The sequence below is a fragment of the Tiliqua scincoides genome, chromosome 1 (genome assembly GCF_035046505.1).
Source record: "Tiliqua scincoides isolate rTilSci1 chromosome 1, rTilSci1.hap2, whole genome shotgun sequence".
NCBI classification, from domain to species: domain Eukaryota; kingdom Metazoa; phylum Chordata; class Lepidosauria; order Squamata; family Scincidae; genus Tiliqua; species Tiliqua scincoides.
This window is the reverse complement of record NC_089821.1, coordinates 91,586,632-91,607,134: the sequence shown is the minus strand read 5'-3', so window position 1 is coordinate 91,607,134 and position 20,503 is coordinate 91,586,632. Positions and strand designations below refer to the sequence as shown.

The window sequence follows — 20,503 nt, the reverse complement described above, 5'->3', positions numbered from 1 at the left end:
AGGTAGATCTCTCTCTCTCTCTCTCTCTCTCTCTCTCTCTCTCTCTCTCTCTCTCTCTCTCTCTCTCTGTGGCTCATACCTCCTATGAACTTACTCGGGAGCCAGTCCCATCTGTCGCAGAGGGTTCTACTGCTGAGTAAAAAAAAAGTTTAAGGCCACTCTGCAGACGTCTATATGAGAAGTCTACACACACACACGCATGTTTATTTATTCTGTTTATTCCTTATTATACTTTCCCCCCCCCCCCGCTTCTATCTATCCCTCTGCCCGTCTTGTCTTCCAAGGGTAAGAAGAGTGAACAAGGATGCTTTCACCCACTGTCCATTTGGTCTGGGCACCAGCGCACACTCCCAAATCCTCCTGTCCCACCAGTGCAGCAGGAGAGGGCTCGCACAGATCACTTGGGAGTGTCACTCCCATGGATCCCAGAAGGCTTCGCTTCCAAGGAAGCGTGCCTGGGATCGCAGCCCTAAAAGACACCTGGAATAAAACCCAACCCAGATTAGGAGCTCCTTGGCCACTGGTTCTCTTTCATTTCTAGCCATAAGTTTTATGAAGCAGTTTCTCTGTGGGAGAAGGGGGGACGGGCAGGAGAAGAGCATCCACGGGAGCACGGGGAAGGCGAGGCGGATTCTCTGGCACTCAGGCTCCACGCGTGTAGGCAGGATCCGGCCCCGGAGTGGCTTCACCTCCTCGCAACTTGGGGCTCGGGTTCTGTGAATGGTGCTCTCCGCCTTGCATCCAGTAGGATTTCGCGAAGAGGATAACGATGCCAAAGATTTGATGGCTGAGGAGGGAGGGAGGGAGGGAGGGAGGGGAGGGAAGGAGAGGGGAGAGGGAGGGAAGCGCAGGGGGAGGGAGGGAGGGAGGGAGGTGGAATTTCATTTCTTCCACTAAAGCGTTTGCGGAGACTTCAAGGTATAATCTATCCCAGATCCTTCCTTTCCCAGAGAGAAACTTGGCGATCACGTTTCCACATGATGCTCACGTTCGGTGCTCTTCAATTATCCCTCCCCACAAAGATAGGTGGCGTGTGTGGCAGGGTCCTCTCTCCTAGCGAGAAGAAAAAGAAAAAAATGTCATTAGAAGAGGCGTAACACGTCAGTCCGTCCCCAGGTCTGTGTTTCCTGGAGTGGCAGAAAGAGATCAGTCCCAACCTGCCCAGCAGGAATAGCGGTCCCTTCCGACGAGTCTTGGCGAGGCTTGGGGACCAGATTTTGCTCTGCCCTCTCCGCCAGCTGCATCTGCCCGCACCTCTGTGGCTTCCTCCACTGCGCCGCTTTTCATGCTTCTTCTGCTCCCCACTGCTGGCCAAAACTACAACCAAGACTTCGCAGGTACGTCCTCGGGGATATTTTCCCTTCTTCCTTCTCTCTCTCTCTCTCTCTCTCTCTCTCTCTCTCTCTCTCTCTCTCTCTCTCTCTCTCTCTCTCTCTCTCAACAATTGCTGGCTCGAGCTAGCTGGGAAGGAAGAGATCTCCTTTCTGAGCACAGATCCACATCCATGGGGAGCCACTTTCCCCAAAAAAGAGTGGATTCTCCCCCCCCAGCCATTTTTACCTGGGGGTGTCTCTCTCTCTCTCTCCCCCCTCCCAGTTCCTTTACCTGGGCAACCAGGTAGCAAAGGTGATCCTCATTATTATCATTTTTAAAATTGCAATTCCCACCAGGAAAAAAAGTTCCTCTTTCCGATCCCGCTCGCTCCTCTTCCAATTCACGCTTACACATCTGAAAGTTTGCACGTACCTGTTAATGATTTTCAAGCTGGGAACGAGGACAGCACGGGCGAGAGGCTGCATCGGAGTGGGGTGGGGGGGCTGTGTGTTCAACATAACCCCCCAGTCCGCCTCCCCATATTTCGACCCACAGTGTAGGTCAAACGGTGGTCTGGCTGGCTAGTTGGTTGTTTGCTCTCCTCCAGAGCAGAAAGTTGGCGATTTTGCCTGCTAAGCAGTCAGTTTCATTTTTGGCTTTTATTTTTTCGGAGACTGGGTGAAGTGAACGGCTCGCTCAGCTTCTGGGATTCTCAACCAAGAAGTGAAAGTGGCTTCGAAGTCATTTGCAAAATAAGAATTCGCCTAGGAAGGGACAGAAACCAAACTTTCCGGAGACCCCAGCTTTCTGAATGATTGGCCACCCTGTCTCATCATCATCACCATCATCATGATCATCATCATCATCACCACCACCGTGATTGTTGTTCTTGAATGTGAAAGAGTGCCAGATCACTGACGACCAGTTTTTCGCTTCTGACCTGATTCAGCTCCTTGCCCAGAAGCCTCTCAAGAGTCAGAGGGCGCCTGTTTTAAAATAATGTCTTGGCTTCCTGCTCCACTTTCAAATCAGATGAGCAGATGACTGCAAACTCTTTGGAGTTGGAAGTATTTAGCAGGCACGGAACTGAGTGTCTCTGTTCGCCCTTCTCTCTCACACACACACACAGACACACACACTTACTTTAGTGGATCAAGATGGGTTCATAGCCAGTAGCCTGCATAAGCTGCAGGACTGACCTCGCCTGTGCCATCTTACCTGCACACCAGGGTATTTTTAGCTAAACTCCAAACCAAGCTCCTTTCCACAAGCAAGCCATGCCAGCAGACCATGCCAAGTTCACAGGAAAGTAAGCAACCAATCTAGGGAGGGGAAGAAAATGAAGAGGCAGCAGTTGTGTTTTGTGCTGCCCCAGCCTGGTCATTTTTCTTTATTTTTTTTTTACTCGGAAGTAAGTTGCACGGAGTTCCACAGGACTTACTCTCCCGTAAGTGTCCAGCTTCCAACTCTGCTGAAGAATCGAGGAGAACTCCAAAGGGCAGACAAAAAGATGAGGTTAGGATGAATGTGGTTCAGGAGAGCAAGGGTTAACCCTTCTTGTTTTACAGTTTGCATCTGTTACATCTTTTATAGTCTCCGTCCCCCACCCTACCCCACCCCACCCCACCCAGCCCAGCCCAGCCCAGCTCCCCTGTTCAAACGAATCCTCAAGTCGGAGCGTCGTGTGTCTGTGTGTGTGTCTGTGTGTTTAAAGCTGCAGCATCTTCTTAGAGCAGCCAGAGCTTTCCTCCTCCTTTCCCCCACTTTTGACAGCCTCGACCTCAAATTCAGTCTTGCTGCCGTGTCAGCGAGAGGTGCACCAGTTTACAAGCCTTAATAAAAATTTAAGGAAAAAAAAAATTGAGATCACCTAATAAAAAACTCTCACAAGAGTAGTTGCAAATCTCTCTCTCTCTCTCTCTCTCTCTCTCTCACTCACTCACTCACTCACTCACTCACTCACTCACTTTCTGTGTCTCCCCCCAGTTTTCTTTCTGAGGAAGGAAGCCTGAAATGACACTGGGATGTGGAGGGAGGGTGGTCGAGAAGGCTCTGCACGGGACCTTCTTGCCAATGGGACTTTTAAAAGTGCGAGAAAGGAGCTTATGGAGGAGGGGAGGGCAGGCTCAGGGCAGAGAGCCCTGTTCCTCTGTGGCTCTTATCAGTTTGTCGCCATGCACTTTCAAAAACACAAAATATGTGTCTAAAGGTGTCATCGCTCATGCAAACTACCAGAGAGAGACACCGTGTCTTGAAAGGTGCTCAGGACATTTCAGAGGAAACCCATCCGCCCAGCACTAGGAGTCGAAAACCCCTACTGTTTTTTTAGAAAAGAAGAAGAAAGTCAGCCCTAAATTAAAAAGAAATTAAAATGCATATTCCTTCTCCCAGGATCGTGAGTCATTTTTGAAGGAGAGGTCAGGCTGTGGGTCTCTCTGATCTCCTTTGCTAGTGGGGGGAATGGGGGAAGAGAGAGTAGAAGAAGAATATTTTGTGAAAAAGACAAACGCAGAAGGAGCAACACACACACAAACATAGAGAAGGACACACACACAGAAGGAGCAACACACACTGAGAGGACACACGCACACAGGACACACACAAACACACACAAATGCACAGAGAAGGACAAACACACACAGAAGAAGGAGCAACACACACAGGACACACATACACCAACACACAGAGAAGGATACACACACACAAACACACACACAGAGAGAGAGAGAGAGAGAGAGAGAGAGAGAGAGAGAGAGAAGGACAAACACACACACAGGAAAAGGAGCGAGAAACCCCAGAGGCGATCTCACACTCTCTCACACACACACTCAGAGTTGCTTGAAAGGAAGGGCGGGCGAGCCCTGGCTGGGGGTGGCCGCCCGCCTGCCCGCCCTCCCGCGTGTGCCTGCCCGGGGTGGCTGCCTGCCTGCCGGGGGTCCCCTGTGCGTGGGCTCCTTTGGCGCCGCGCGTTTGAACGGGATCTCGCCATGCCCACCCGGTGCCTCTGTTTGGTTGTTCCATAGAGCCTGCGTGCTGCTGAATCAGGGAGCCGAGCCCATGCGAGCTGCTGCCATCTGATCCACTCTTATCAATGAAGCAGCAGATCATGGCGGATGGCCCCAGGTGTAAGAGGCGAAAGCAAGCCAATCCGAGGAGGAAGAACGGTAAGGAGAGCGGGGCAGGGGCGGCGGGAGCGAGAGAGCGAGCGAGCGAGGGAGGGGGCGCCACCAAAAACTTTTCTCCGTCTTTTCTCCGTGGATACTTTGGGGTTCTGGCGACTTTGCTTGGAGAGAAAGGGAAAGTGGGGGGGGGGTGATGAATCAAAGGCAAGGAAGGGGGAGAAGGGGTGCTGGGGGGCAGAGAGGAAGCCCCTCAACCCGCAGCGAACCCTGGGGTTGGGAGCCCGTCGATCGCTCGCTCCGGTGGCGGAGGAAAGCGACAGAAAGCCCCCCCCCCCCCCACGTACACACACACAGGGCGAGGAAGAGAGCTCGGGCTGGCTGCTGTTGTGTGTTTCTGGAAGGGGGAGAGTTCAAGGGAGTCCAAGAGAAAGTGAGTGTCAGGGAGGCTGTGGGGGATCCCAGGGCGTTTCTGCCCCAGTGTCTCCCCCCCTCTCCCCAGCGCCATGCGGGCAAACGCTCCTTCGCAGTCGGTTCTCTGTGTCCGCCCCCCCCCCCCAGCCCCGGCCCTGCACAGCCTTCCTTGGGGGAGAAGAAGTCCTACTCAAGTGCGCAACCCCGAGCCTGGGAAGAGTTGGGGCAGATTCCAGAGGGATGGGGGGGGGCTGGGAGAGAAGAGGGATACCCAGAGGGGGGGAGGAAAGGAAGGAAGATTCTCCCTCCCCTCCCTTCCTCAGCTCAGGGCTGAAACTTTTCTTGCCTGCAGCCAGGGCGAGTCAGCTAACGGTTCCTGCTCGTCCGCCACCGTGCCGGAGAGATCCCCCAAGAAGACCCCTTAGATTCCTTCTTCCCTCTCTTCTGCCCCCCCCGCTCCACCACCACCCTCGCCTTCCTTGTTTGCCTTTGATCGCTGCCTTCCCTGCCACAAGCACCTCTCGGAGGAGCCAAGCTCGTTCGTCTCCCCCTTCCCTTTTCTCCCAGGAAAAAAGGCACTTCAGAACACTTTTCACGTGGGCACGATCCAGCCCAGTCAGGGGTCCTTCCTGGGATCGCAGAGGAAGGAGGCGGAGGGGCTGGTGATTCTCTTTTCCCCAACCGCTCCGCTTACAAAATCCAGGAAAACCCAAACCGCTAAGCCAGACCCTGGGAAAAAAAACAAGGGTTGGGAAGGGGGCAGCAGCAGCAGCAGCAGCAGCGTGAGAAATCCGGCTCTGGAGGGCCTGGGGGGCTGCTGGGCGTGCGATCGCCTGGCCAACAAGGAAATGCCCTCCGAGCAGCGGCAGCAACCCCGTGTGTGGTGTGTGGTGTCAACGTCCTACTTGTGGTGTGTCTCGCTGCGTCCAGGGTTGCCCTCGCCTCTGATCTCCGCAGGCTTTGGGGAGGAGGGGGGGAGGTTCACGACTAAGTCGTGTTCGGAGTCGGATTTGGGCAGCTCTTCCTCTGGCATAAGGCTTTCAAACCCCCCCCCCCATCCTTTTAGTTCCTTTCTTCTTTGGCTCACAAGTTCCAACCCCCCCCCCCGCCACCGCCACACACCACCGCCACTCCAAGCCAGCCCCACACCATTGATTCCCCCACTCTCTGAACGGACCTCCTTGGCCACAACTTTTCTCTCTCTGGAGGGAGAAGGGGGGGGGGGACGGTATCTCTGTGTGTGTGTGTGTGTGTGTGTGTTTGTGTGTGTGTGTGTGTTGGGGGGAAGTGAGTGGCATGAAGAACTTTGGTGTGAACCCGCAGCGCGGTGCTTACTTCTAATTTAAGTGGGGAGAGGAAAGAAAACAAAGAGAGATCCTGATTACAAACAAATGCTCTCTCTCTCTCTCTCTCTCTCTCTCTCTCTCTCTCTCTCCTTCCCCGGCCCGAGTGTGCGTGCGTGCGGGTGCCTTTTCCCTTGTTGTGGAGGCGCAGAACCATATGGGGGACTTGAGAGAGAACTTGGAGGCTGAAACTCTGGGTGAAGTCACTCAGGCTGGCTGCCCCCCCCCCAACACACACACATACACTTTGATCTCCTCGCTTCGTTAAAAAGCAAAAAAAAGAGGCCAACTTCAAATAATGTCGTCTCAGGAACTTTACAAGAAATTTCTTTTTTCAAGGGTCGCCCCCCCCCCCGCTTTTCCTGGAGCCTGCTGGATCATCCTTTAGGTGGCCTTAGAGAAGGAGGCAGCCCTCTAAACCCCCCTCCCGAAGCAGAGCAATTTAGCAGACATAAAAATGACACCGAACGCTTCCCTCCCCTCTCCAGCACTTCCTCTGTTCTTTTTATGATTATTAAATGTTGGGTATTGATTGGCCTCAAATCAATCTCCGTGGTGGGCTTGTCTCTGCTCTCTACAAGCAGGTAAAACGCGTTGCTGATCAATGGGATTGCAAAGCCCTGGTGTTCAAAAGGCTTTCCCCTCTTCTCCCCCCCCCCGTATTTTTAGAGCAAAAGGTTTCAAGCTGGGCTATTATTATTATTATTATTATTATTATTATTATTATTATTATTAAGGATGTGAAGTGTTGCAGGAAAGGGTAGTCCGCGTGTTGTCTAACACACCTGACCATTTCTAGGATGGGGTTTGTGTGTGTGCATATGTGTGTGTGTTTGTGTGTGTGGTGCAAGAGCTTATCTTCTTAAAGGCTTGTCCACCGTGGTGTGGTAAAGATCTGCCTCTATCTCTAAGGCCCAGGTTTCCTCCTCTCTGTTCTACCAAAGAGAAGGAGAGAGAGAGAGAGAGAGGTGACATGAGTGGGGGAAGAGATAATGCTGGCGATACATACAGGAAACAGGCGTAATTAGAGCATGTAGAAGGGCCCTGCGTGATATTCGTTCTGCTGCCCTGACACTGGCTGGGCACAGTTAGTTGGAGAGCCTGGTGGAGACCACAAGAGTGTCATATGCCCGTTTCAGGGGGACCTGTCTTCCAGGCTCGCCAAACTTCTGCTCAGGTCTAAGTTACCACTGAGAATGCCACGCTCTAAGTCTATAGCAACTAGCTTGCTTGCTATCCAAGGGGGATCTTTCCCTCCTCCCCCACTTGATTTGTGTGTCTTATCGTTTATTCTTTTCTCAAATAAGAAATAAGTTTTGAGTAGCAGGTAGATGCACAGAGGGTCTGTTTTCTTTTCATCAGCTCTTCATCACCTCTCTCTCTCTCTCTCTCTCTCTCTCTCCCTCTCTCTCTCTCTCTCCATCCAAACACGTATTTGGTCCCTTTGGGAATTGCTGGGGATTTATCTGAACGAAGTGGATTTTTTTTTATTATTCCGTCCTCTTTTGGATTCCTGGGGAAAAAAAATGTCACTTTTCTGAGGTTGTGCGTTTCCCAGATAACATGAGCTAGAATGGTGTTAATCAAAGCAATCGACAAGGAATTTCAGAGCAAGGCAAAAGAATTCAAATAGGGGGAGTTTTAAAAAAGAAAGAAAGAAAGCTGCTGAAAAGGAGGTATCAGAAGAAGAAATCCGAGGGAAACATTTTCTGTATGTATTTATTTCTTTCTTTGCTGGCAGGCCTCTCTCTCTCTCTCTCTCTCTCTCTCTCTCTCTCTCTCTCTCTCTCTCTCTCTCTCTCTCTCTCTCTCACCAAATGAAGACCGTGGGAGTAGTCTGAGACTCTGGGTGTCCGCCCGGGGAGCACTAAATGGGTGCGCGCTTCTGTGTGTGTCTGTCTGTGGGGGCTCTCAGGTTTAAGAGAAGGTGCTGGGTCAACTGGCCTGCATTTCAGAAGGCCAGCCAATCCATCATTCCCCAGAGCAGGAGGCAAGATCGGAGCTGCAGGGAGTTTGATCCTGGGGGTGCGGATAAACTGGGGCAGCCTTTCCTCCTTCATGCGGTCTCTCCAGAGGAGTTTCGGGTGGGGGGGGCGGACTGGAGGGCCTGAGAGGATCCCGCAGCAGCCGCCCAGGAATGTCTGTTGGTTTTCAGGAAAGTTCAGTCAGATGATTCCAAGTCGCCTGACTCACACTGAACTGAAGCATTTTCCCTGCAAGCGGGAGGCAAGCCCCCAAGCCGCCTTCTATTTGCTCTCCCCCCCAACTCCGAATTCCCTCCCTCCCTTCTCCACGCTGGCTGCCCCTGGGGGATCCACTACCACTCTCCGGCAAGCAAACTTCCCCCAAGTCCTGCCTTCTGTGCTGTTGCTGCTTGTGGGTTGTTGATGCTGTGACTGTGCCAAGCGGACCCGCGTGGACGATGCTGCTGATGGGCAGATATGGGGGGGGGGGGAGGAGAGAGAGAGAGAGGCCTTGTCCTCAGCCCCCCCCCCCATGATGAGTTAGAAGTACACCCGGGTGGCGATTGGATGAGCAGCTGCAGGATTCTCTTCCCCCCCCCCCCATCAGATGGGAAGAATTGTGACAAAGTTAGTCCTGTGCGATCAGCTCCTAGGCCCTCCCGAAAAGTACCATCTTTCTTAGCCCCGCTTTCCAAGGCGAAGGGAGTGGGGGGAGAGCAGAGCCTTTGATTCCTCCCCCCCCCTCTCAAAGAGCAGGCGTCTCAACTGATTTCTGGGCCTTGTGGCAGCCAACCACTGACAGCAGCCCAACAAGTGAAAACCTCGGAGGTTCTTTCCAGGCCCGGAAAGATGCCAGCCACAAAAAAAAAAGGGGGGGGGGGTTAAAAGCGGGATCCTGTTTTGAGAGGAGCCTAGTGGGGAGGGCTCGAAGAGGGGTTTTGAGAGCATCTGTTGGGCAGAGAGAGAGAGAGAGAGAGAGAGAGAGAGAGAGAGAGAGAGGTGCCTTTTGGGACATCGCAGGCAGAACTGGGGGCTTTGGGACTAGGGGAGGGCTCTGGCCAGGTGCGGCCAGGTGCTTTGCTTGTGAAAGTGGAGTCATTACAAGGGAGAACGCTGGCCTCCTCTTCCCCCCAAAGTTTGACTCCTATTTGTGTAGACGGATGCAGAATAAATGTTCCCGGAAAAGACCAACCTGTCCAGTGTGCCTTTCAAGTGTCACCATCATTCCCACGACTTGGGCAAAGTGAGATACTCTGGGGCGACACGGAGGCTGTTTTCCCTTTCACAAGGGGGATTCTGATTGATTCAAGTGTTTAGATGGGCGAGGATGAGAGGGGTGGGGGGGGCTCTTAACTCTCCTTTCTGGAATCTATCAGTACCGTCTTCAATGCTGTTGATGCTGACTTTGGAGCTTCTTTCAGAAACTTTTCCCACCCACCCCACTCCGAGGCTTCCCCCCCCCCCAATCTTGGGCTGCTTTCAGCTGAGGGTGGACCAGGGAAATGAACTGACGGTTTTTCAAATGAAACAAGTAGATCAGGAAGGAAAATCGCAGTCGCACGAGTGCTGCAGGACCAAGCGAGCTGGAGGAGAAAAAAGAGCTCCCTGAGGGGTGGAAGAGACACCCCCCCCCCCTTCTTGGCTTTAAAAGTGGGAAGAAGGTTGTTGATTCTCTGCAAGGAAGGCATAGGGCGCAGTTGGCCTGCGCAGCATCTGGCACTCCCCACTCTCCCCTGCTTCGAAGGTGCATTCACTCCCTCTGAAAGCGAGGCCTTTGTCCCTCCGCCACCCCCAGGCCGAAGGGCTTCCCAAGGTAGACACTATTTTGTGCCTGTCTCCCCGAGCGGGCAGCGCAGGTCCGCCGTGCGAGCAGACAATGGCTCGTCTCCCCCAGTGCGTCTCATTGACATGTTGAGGACGTCAATGGTGCCGGGGTGTCCACTGTACCATTCTCGTCGGCCTTCCCACAAGGGTGCGATTGTCTGAGTGGCCAAGTCAGGCACCTTCTCCCTTGCTCTTTGGTTGTCTTCTTGGGGGGGGGGCGGAGAGGGGGGCTCTGAGGCAGAAACTCTAGTTGAAATGTGCAGCCTTAAATGTTTCCAGGAAAGCAGATGGGAAGAGAAGGAGGTGGAGAGGAGGGATTAAGCCCCCGTCCGAGAGAGGTTTCAACTTCACAAACATTGTCAGAGAGGATGGTTGAGCCAGCATCAAATTCATTCTTCTTCTGGATCAGTCGGGGTCGGTGTGTGTGTTTACCTTCCAGGTGTGTGTGTGTGTGTGTGTGTGTGGTTTCATTTTGATGTTTTCATAAGGCTTTCAGGGATTGTACCCTTCCCACAAAAAAGTCTCTCTCTCTCTCTCTCTCTCTCTCTCTCTCTCTCTCTCTCTCTCTCTCTCTCTCACTCACTCACTCACTCACTCAATAGTGTAGACTATTCTACACATACTGAGCCCAACCTTGCAGCTCAGCAAATGGGGACCAGCTCTTTTTCTCGCTACATATTTGAGCCGCAGAAACTTTCCAGAAGTCAGCTACAGAATACATGCGAAGCAGCGAGCATGGGGAGGCTTTGATTTCCATGCCCGGTCCCCATCTTGCTATTCCTCGTCTCTAGGGAACCTCTCTCTGGTGCTGGATCGTAGGAGGGGGCGATCGGAACGACTTTCCTCTGGCGAAGGTGTGCGGGCCTGTGTCACCCCCCCCTCCCCTCCTTCCCCAGCCCATGTCATGTCGCCTGTCCCCGAGGTTGCTTCTGATGGAGGCAAGGCTGGATTAGCCTGGTTTCCTTCCACCACTCAGGAACAATCCCATCTCCTTCAGTCATATCAATTAGATGTCTAATGTAGCCCTATAGAGCCCATATGGAGACACCAAGGAAAGGGAGGTTTCACATTACACTGCAGGAAGAAAGGAGGGGGGCACACTTTATTCCCCCCTATTCCCCCCCCCCAAGAGCCTTACTTTAAAAAAAACAAAAAACTTTGCAGAACATATTTGGGTGTTAAAGCACCCAATCAAGAAGCCAAAATTTAAATTAAAAAAAGAAAAACCATGCCCATTTTGTGGACAGCTCTCTCTCTCTCTCTCTCTCTCTCTCTCTCTCTCTCTCTCTCTCTCTCTGTTTCTCTCGTGTGCCTACCAGGGAAGACACACACAGTAGATGCACCGTTAGCTGAACCCCTGACACGGCGGTCTTTTGAATGCCTTAGGTATGATTTCACTTTCGCTCACATCAATGCTGACCTGAATGCCTTTCATATCTGATCCGCTGTGTCTCTCCCAGTAAACATCCCCTGAGGGGAGAACAAAGAAAGGAGCTCTTCTTCTTCTTCTTAATCACAATTCAGTCCATTCACCCGCCGGCAGGCGAGATTTGCATTCTGCAACAGAAAGCCAAGATGAAAAGGGGGGGGAGAGAGAGAGAGAGAGAGAGGAGAAGAAGCCGAGAAGGAGGAGAAGAAGGAGGAAAAGGAGAAGGAGGAGAAGAAGGAGGAAAAGAGCAGAGGCGAAAGGCTGGAGGAAGCAGGGTGGGGGGCAGGCAGGCATCAGAGTCAAATAGCTGAGGTGTTTGTGGCTGTTTGTTGGGCTTCCCCTAGTTACAAGCTTTATATAGCTGCCCAGCCTTCGCTCTTCTGACAGGCAGATAGTGTTACGAGATGGCATGCGAGGACTATTCATGGCCACTCGCGCGCTAACACTTGAGGTAGAAAGTGTCAGATGCCTCTCTCTCTCTCTCTCTCTCTCTCTCTCTCTCTCTCTCTCTCTCTCTCTCTCTCTCTGGACCAGGCCCCTGGACTCCTCAGGGGCAGGTGGGCATAGGTCGCCATCCCTTGGCATGCCAAGGAGGGGAACAGCCTGGCTGGCTCTTCTCCAGCACTCTCAGGGCCAGGCCAGAACGTGCTGTGTGGGTTTCCCCCTTGGAAGTCTCCAGTGTGGGTTTGCGTGAGTAGCCCCATGACATCTCAAAGGGGCCTTCTCTTCCCGCCCCACATCTAGGAAAGATCCTTCCAGCCCAGACCTAACCCCCTCCCACCCTGCGGCTTCTCAACTTCCCAATCACATCCCGCCCTCAACTGTGGCTCCAGCTTGCTTCCAAGCACTTGAGACGGGGGACCTTAAGTTGGGTTCCTAAGCAGTTAGCACTTAGTCCAGTCTATACACATTTACAAGGAAGCCCCTTTTTAGGATGAGATTTGCTCCAGTGGGATTCCCCCCCCCAATGTTCTTAGGGACTGGAGGAGGGAAGTTCTGCTGAAATCAAGGGCCTGCAAGGGTTTGAGTGGGAGTGCTGGGCAAAAGTCAAGAAGTCAAGATTCCATTCTTTACAGAATCTGCATCTTGACACCCAGGTCCCTAACCAAAGTGATTTGTAAGGGACCTTGTTTGTTACTACAAATAACTCCGTGATAAGGCGTGATAAGGATGGGATGTTAAGGTCCCATTCTAAACACGCTTCCTTGGAACAGAAGCCAGCAATATTCCAATAGATTGACTCCCAAGTAACTGTACATACATACATACATACATACATACATACATTACTGGCAAAGTTTGCACTGTTTTTTACACCCCTTATTCGCATCACCCAGATTGAATGTTCAGAAAATTTGTACATGATTCATTCAGTTTAGTTATTTAATCTCTTGTCAACTAGCCCTGAAGAATGTAGCAACTCTAAATTGTTTAGCTGGAATCCATTTAAGTGACCTGATTCGAGCATGGTTACTAGGAAGTAAGTACCAGTGAGTTCAATGGGACTCCTCCCAAAGTAGCTGTGCCTAGTGCTGAAGCCAGGGTTTGCATATTGCATTATATCTGTGTATTGACCTGGAGATTGCACTGAGATGGACGAACTTCTGTGCACACGTCTTCAGGATGAGGTGTTAAGTTCATAGCAGGTATAGTCAGAATTACTCTAATAAGCAGTCAGTACAACGTACAATCAGTACGACTTTTCCCTACAATGTGGGTTGCCAGGCCCAAACATTACTTCTATATGCCTTCCTTGTGAATAAGCTCTATTTAAATCAGTGGGGCTTACCTGCAATTAAATCCATTGGCCTATTGTCCTTAGCAGACTTATTGAAAAGCAAACCAAGTGAACCCAATTGGACTCGCTCCTGTGCCAATTCTTTTATGTTTGCAGGCTTGAATTTGAATCAGGGGAATGGGCACAAATGAAAGACATCCCTACCCTTCCATCCTGAAACTCCATTTTCCCAAATCCAAGTTGTTTGTGTTTGTTTTTTTTAAATCTGGGATTCTCCTCTAAATCGATTAATCACCTCCATTAACAGAAGGGTGTGATACTCCCTGACTCAGAGACGATGGGAGAGAAATTGAGATGACTGGTCCATAAGGCACTAGTGAAAAAGAGCCAACTTGTAGGAGAGGAAGGCCTGACAAAGTGTTCTCTTGATCTGAAACATTTGTACAAATCCCATCTTTTCAACAGAAAACCACACACACACACACACACACACACACACACACACACACACACACCCTAAGTTTCTGAGGGCAAAAATTTTGGGGGGGGGGGTGCAATAATATAAAATATGCATATTGTTTATTTGGAGTTTGCTTGTTAAAAAAAATATACTGTCTTATTTCTCTTAAAAATAAGATGATCCTAATTTATGAATTTAGGGTTTTCTGTTCATTTCCTGTCCCTAACGAAGAGAGAGTTTATTTATAACTAGATGATCCTGCTTACTGAGAAGTATTTCAGCCCTTTCAGGCAGAGCTGTCACATTTTGCCTGTGTTCTTTGCACGTTTAAAAAAAAAAGAAAAAGAAAAAAAGATAGGGTGGGGGAGTGGAAGAGGAGACTCTGCAATTCCCAAGCTTGGAAGAAGGAGCTCCCAGGCTAGGGGAGAAATCTGAAGGGACAACTTTTCAACAGCACTCTCTCTGAGCTTCCAAATAGTTTTCTTTTTTCCAGGAACCTGCTTTGTTTTTAGCGGGTTTTTTTTTTTTTTTTTGTTAAAGATAGCAATAGTAACGACCCTCTTTTCTACCTCTCTTACTTCAGATTAAAGGTGCTAAAGAAACGGAGAGAGGGAGGGAGGGAGGGAGGGAGGGAGAGAGAGAGGGAACACTGCGATGGCCCCTTTCTCCTGGAGCTGCGGTGGCAGATCCTTCTCCAAAAGGAGCACACACCCCTACTCCGAGATGTTCCCAGAGAGAGAGAGAGAGAGAGAGAGAGAGAGAGAGGCATGTGACACAGATTCCTGATCATTTTTTTCCCAGAAGATTTACAGAATTTACAAAAAGAGATTATCTCTACACCTTCCACCCCAGACCCTCTCTCCCTCCCTTCTCCCCCCTTTTTGTCCACCCCCATGACCCAAGCAGTGAAGGATTTAGGCAGCTTTACTTCAGTAAACACCTTGGACACTGGGGGGGGGGGGAAGCAGGAGCCTGTTTGCAAAAGGGAAGCTTTTGTGAAGTGAGGTGCTGGGATAATACTTTACCAAGCAGCTGTGATATTAACCTACCCAGAAGCGGGGCGTTAACACTTTGCCTGCCGTCCACTTTCTTGCACTCACCACGCCAGAGCGGAGGCTCCCCAGACTTGCTTCGGAGGTCCCCCCAGTTACAGAGGGGACCCCTGGCATATTTTTCAGCATCCAAATGCTTAATCTCGAACTGAAAGGCCAAGAGGAGGCGTTGATCCGAAGCTCCTCGGTGACACTTGGGATTGGAGTGCTTGACTACAAGCTGAGGGCAGAGTCCCCTATGCAGCCATACACCCCTAGCCCAGACTCCAGTACTTAGGAGTAAAGCCCCAGCGGTGCAGACAAGCGCAGATCCCTTGCAGGCTCACTGGGGAAGAAGGTCCACTTTGTTCCATGGGGCTTGCTCCCCAACGAGTGCACTCCTGGGCTGTCAGTCTTCCCCTGCCTGCCCACTCAGAACTCCTGCCTCAGGTGTTGGAACGTAATACAAACAGATTGATTCAAATCAGAGGTTCCCATTTGACCAGAAGGATAGACTTGTTTTAGAAGTTGATCAGGGTGAGGAAGATGGGGCAACTAGCTCCAGGGTTCCTTTCGCCATCTCGGAACAGCATTTGCACTCCAACCCATTCGTGTGAAAGCTGTTCATTCACACACACCCCCCCCCCCCCAAAAAGCCCCATGAATTTCAAGAGCACTTGTTGGGCTCTCCTTGAAAACCAGACAGCACGTGTCACTTTCTCAGGGTTGCAGATGTCTATCAGATATCAGATGAGAGAGAGAGAGAGAGAGAGAGAGAGAGAGAGGCTGAACTCCAGAGGAACGCTAGAGAATCCCACTCGAATTCACTTTGGATCCCAATTCGGATTCACTTCAGATCCCAATTCGGATTCACTTCGGAGTAAGAACCAGAATGTGTAGCTTTACAGGTGTTTTCTCTCTCCCCCCCCTCTTTTTTTTTTAGTTTAACTCAAACTAAATCCCTTCTCCAGGGTTGTTGTTTTTTTTCCTTTTCATTTTTGAAAGGGGAAAAAAAAAAGCTGTAGGTGTCAACGTTAGAGCAGCCACAAACGTGTGAGAAAGTAAAGGGTATGAGACGTGACAGAATTAAAGGTGTTTGCTATGTTGTTACCCGTGTGTCAAGCTGGCAAACTCCCTTTGTCACACAGCCTCCTGGTGATTTTATTTTATTTTTTATTTTATTTTTTTTTGCTCGTGTGCCGATCATTTCCCTGGGTTGATGCAGCACTTTTGATGGGAGGAGGGGATGCAAAATGTGGAGCACCCGTTACTATTCCTGCAAACCTGGCTCCTGAATGTCGTTCTCTCTCTCTCTCTCTCTCTCTCTCTCTCTCTCTCTCTCTCTCTCTCTCTCTCTCGGGAGCCTGCCTGCCTGCCTGCCCTCAAATCCCAGAGCAGGAGCATGCTAGGATCTGGCGTGGAGGAGCATAGCTTGGCAGGAATGTCAACTGTCAGATCATCCCATAATGATGTTTTATGTTATTTTCTATGAATGGTCAAGCATCCTCTGGAAGGGGACAAGGGGCATAGATCAAAGGGAAAGACTTGGTGGTGGTGGTGTGTGTGTGTGTGTGTTAAAAATTGCTTCTCCATCTCCCCCAGCCACCCACCCACCCACCCACTGACTTTCCAAACCTCGGTCAGGGTCACAGTTTGGGAGCGGAATTAAACGGATCCCACTAGCGATCTAATTGAGCTTGGCCCCAAGCGTCCTTTGCAGCAGCAGTCCCAAGCAGGCAGCGCCCGGTCCAACTGCGAGAGGCGCAGCAAAGTCGAGCCGGAGCAGGCTGGGAGCGGAGTGTACAAGCGGAACTTTTTCCTCGGGTCCTTCCTTCGCTCCAGGCGCGGCTCCTCCCCTCCCCACAGCCCTGCCTCGCTTGGGATCACGCTCCGCACCGTCGAGGCTGGGCATGGATGCAGCCAAGCTGATGAGCCCAGAGGCATCGCCCTCCACTGCAGACCTACACAGCCCCCCTTCCCCCCCCCCCGTGAAGCCGGTGCTCGCTCAGTCCAAACAGGAGCGAGCTTTCCCAATCAGCCACTTCTATCTTTACATGTAATCCGTGCGGGTTCCAGGAATGTAAATTATCCAGGGGGACCGAGCAGTGTTTGCATAGGGGAGGGTGTATGTGTGGGAGAGGAGCCGGAGCTCGCCTGGCAGCCTGGAAAGTTGCAGTTTGGCAGGCAGAAAAGTCAGGCAGGGATGCTGGGCCACCTGCCCCCGCTGTGACTCCGAATCGCGATCCGAATCCATGAAGCCCAACGTTGCATATACGCAACAGGGGACCAAACAGGGCACCGGACCTGTGGGCCGGGCAAAAAGGGGTTAAAAGGGGTATTCTAAAGCACTCCGAGTCTCGATGCGAATTAATTAAGCCATTGCTGCCCAATGTTGCATATAAGCAACAGAGACCAAATGTGTACACCTGTGAAATGGCCAGGCAAAAAGGGGTTAAAAGGGGTATTCTAAAGCACTCCGAAACTCGATCCGAATTAGGGGGTATTCTAAAGCGTCGTTCTATCAGATCCCATCAGATTCAAGCGAAGGGTGTCAGGAACTGGGGAAGATGCACACGTGCTCAAACGAGACCGAGATGTTTAAAGAGTTGTGTGGAAATGGACGTCTCTGAAACGGGAGCAGAACTGGTGCTGAGGCTTTTTCCCCTCTGGTTATTTCCTACCTTTCGTCTCGTTAGACACCCAGTCATTAGGTAGCTTGTCTTGTAGCCTAGCAGTATGTGTGTGTGTGTGTGTGTGTGTTTTAAACACACCAACGCACACTTAACATTCTTATTCTGTGGGTGTTAGACGAGTTCAACTCTTTCCAGTTTCCAGCTTCACTAACGAACCAGAGCTGATGGGGTGTGTATGGTTGCGAGCAAGCAATTAATTAAAACCGAATTGGAAGTTCTTTTACTCTTTGTTATTGGGGCACTGGAAGGAAGGGGGGGAGGAGGAGAGAAGCGGCATAGCCTGGAATAGATCATCACCACCTCAGGAGGGAGGTAAAATGAGTTCGGGTGGAGTGTGGTTTGCTGGGACAGTCAGACCTTACCACAGATTCTCCCATTCCTTTCTGTCACATTAGGGTGCAATCCTAGACAAACTTACCTGGGAGTAAGTCTCACTGAACTCAATCAGTCTTTCATCTGAGTTCTCTCTCTCTCTCTCTCTCTCTCTCACACACACACACACACACACACACACACAGGATTGCGCTGCTAAAGACTCAAATTCCCTTAACACGGATTAGTCAGCCTTTTAACACGCTTTAACCACGCTGCCATTGTCAGAATCAGGGCAACGAAACAGACTCCATTTCCTCCATGCTTGTGGGGATTCTAATCCATGGATTGGGAGTAGGGAACTGGGGTGAGTAGTTATCCTGGATTAAATAACACGGGATACAAATTGTGATCTCCATGGCATATACAGTACTTCTGCTCCAGCTGATTTTTGGGTCTGTCTTTGATTGGTGAGCTTTGCTCTGTGTCTCTTTGATGCACACACCAATTCTGTGATTATGGGGCAGAATAGAAGTCCTGGCAAGGTCAGAGGCACAGAAAAAAAGATCAATACCTAAACTAGTAGATTAAGATATTGGAATGTCTCCGATCTGCACAGTTCTTCTTCCTCTCCTCTTCCCTCTAACAAGTGGGTAAATTTCAGTCACTTCAAATGCCCAGCAAATTATGCCAGTCACTTCAAATGATTCCACCAATGAGCCATGTGATGCTATCTAGAGCTGGGCCTCTAACAATTGTTTTGAGAGGCAGTTTAGGTAGGGTGCTTTGGCAGCTAACAGAACCAGGCCAGGCCAGGCCAGCTAGGACTTGTGCTGCTCTATCCTAACCCAAACCACTTGGAAGCCCCTTGGATTTCAATACAAGTGACTTCCAAGCAAGCCTGTTTCTGATGGTGGCTTACTTGGAAAGGCACCCTCTTACTGAAATCCAGAAAACAGATTTAGACTGAGTGCCAGCCTAATGTCCATGTTCAATCAAGTGCCCCAGAGACACTTTGGAGAAGAAGAACTTCTTCTGTCCTTGATTTTCTACATGTGACAAATTTGTGGCACATAAGATACAGGAGACTGCATGAGGCAGGCTAACAATCTCTAAACTGCCTTCATCCCCTTTTGGACATGAAAAATCATAATGTACAGACTAACAAAGAATGCAGATTTAAGAGAATTGGCACCACAGTCTTAAAACACATTTTCCTGTAAGCAATATCAATTCATCTTAATTAGCTTTACTTCCAGGTAAGTGTACTTAAATTCGAATGCTGGCCTCAGTAGGGCTAAATCGGTTTAAGTGAGTTAAGTTTATATTTAAATATCAATTAGTCAGTTAGGGTGGTTAAAGAGAGTTGGAAGAATTTCCATGTGAGAAAATCTAAACAAGTGAGAGGTAATAATAAAGTAATCAGTTCATGATAATGAATGCGGTGAATAAGAATGGTAGGGTGCATGACCTTCCTTTCCCCCACATCTAATATAGTGGCATTACATTCTTGAATATGTACCTGTGTATCCAATATATATCAATGTATTTAATCATGTATTACCATGTTTGCAATCACAGACAAGTAACAAGTGGATTGGCAGGAACTATCATTATGAGGACCACTAGGTTTTTGGGAGGAGAGTCTGAGGCACTTACTCAGGATTACAGAAGAGAAAAATCTCACTTCTGGTGATTTAGATTGGAGAGAGGAGGGGGCAGTGAGTGGTTCGTCTTCATCTCAGGCAGAGATGGAAAGGAGCAAGCCTATCTGGAAGTCAATGACCTTGAAGGCTCTCCTCGTCTACAAGGGTGTAGGTGTGTGGAGGAAGCTGTGGTGGTGGTGAAGCAAAAGAATTCTGCACGTGCTCTGGAACTTTTTAGTTGTTCCAGCAGGGCTGCTGTCCCGACAAATGGGACCAAATTAAGTCCTGGAGGGTGACTCTGTAATCCTGTGCACACTTTCCTAGGAGTAAGTCCCATTGTCTTCAGTGACACTTACTTCTGAGTAGACGCATAGGATTGTGCTGTAAGGTTACAGTCCTACTCACACTTACGTAGGAGTAAGCCCCGTTGACTATAATAGGACTTACTTCTGAAAAGACATGCATAGGATCGGGTTGTATGGGGTCATGCGTTCAAGGAGCAGCAAGGAAGCAAGACTTTTTCACAGAAGTGAACCGCTACTCGCTTTTTAATTCCCCCCCCCTCCCATTTGTAGAGGTGTGGAAAATGAGACCCACCAACTACGCATGCGCAGGAAAGAAAGGTCCCGTTGGTGGATCAGAGGAGAAAAAAGGTCAACCACAGTGTTGGTGATGGGGCGGGGGAGGAGATCTGCTGAACAGCTTGCACGCCCCACCTCTTTTTCTGCTCTTCCCATAGATCCACATTTCTTGATCAGTGCAGAAAAAGAAAGGTCTGCCTTCCTTCTCTCCATCCATGTCCCCCAATCCTGATCAGATGGAGGTGTGTGCGCGCGCGCGCGCGCAAAGCCTCCTTTAATGCTTTGTCTCTCCGAAGCAGACAGATAAACCCAGCGGAGTTGAAAGTTTGCAGCGTGGCAAAAAAGGAGGCTGTGTTGCAGAGGGAGAGAGGGAGATCTGGCCTTTGCAAAGGGAAGGAGCTGGCCCTGACCCCGCGCTTGGGGGGAACGTGTGGAGTTTGACACTTTTGCGCAGGCAGGCAGATAAAAGTGCGAGGCGAGGCGGCAGCAGCAGCCTTTGCCTGGTGCAAGCGGGGCCCACGAATGATCCGTGTCAGTAGGTTCTTTGCTCGGGCTCCCGGCCATGGTGCTTTTGTGCTGTCAAGCTGCGATGTCGAACAAACACCTCCTCTGGGACGGAGTGATAAATGCAGAGA

At 50.5% G+C, this 20,503-nt stretch overlaps 1 protein-coding gene across 2 annotated transcripts in view; it reads left to right on the top strand.

Moving 5' to 3' along the window:
- The first annotated feature begins 970 nt into the window (after positions 1-970).
- The window catches only part of ZEB2 (zinc finger E-box binding homeobox 2), a 203,720-nt gene continuing 184,187 nt past the window's right edge, over positions 971-20,503 (top strand). Inside the window, exons 1-2 of one of the 2 annotated variants that reach the window (XM_066611927.1) lie at positions 971-1,337; positions 4,338-4,478. In XM_066611927.1, coding sequence (XP_066468024.1) covers positions 4,406-4,478 — 73 coding nt within the window. In that variant the 5' untranslated portion in view covers positions 971-1,337; positions 4,338-4,405. Of the gene's footprint in view, positions 1,338-4,180; positions 4,479-20,503 lie in introns of those variants that run through there. The other variant, XM_066611929.1, reaches the window with a different exon arrangement.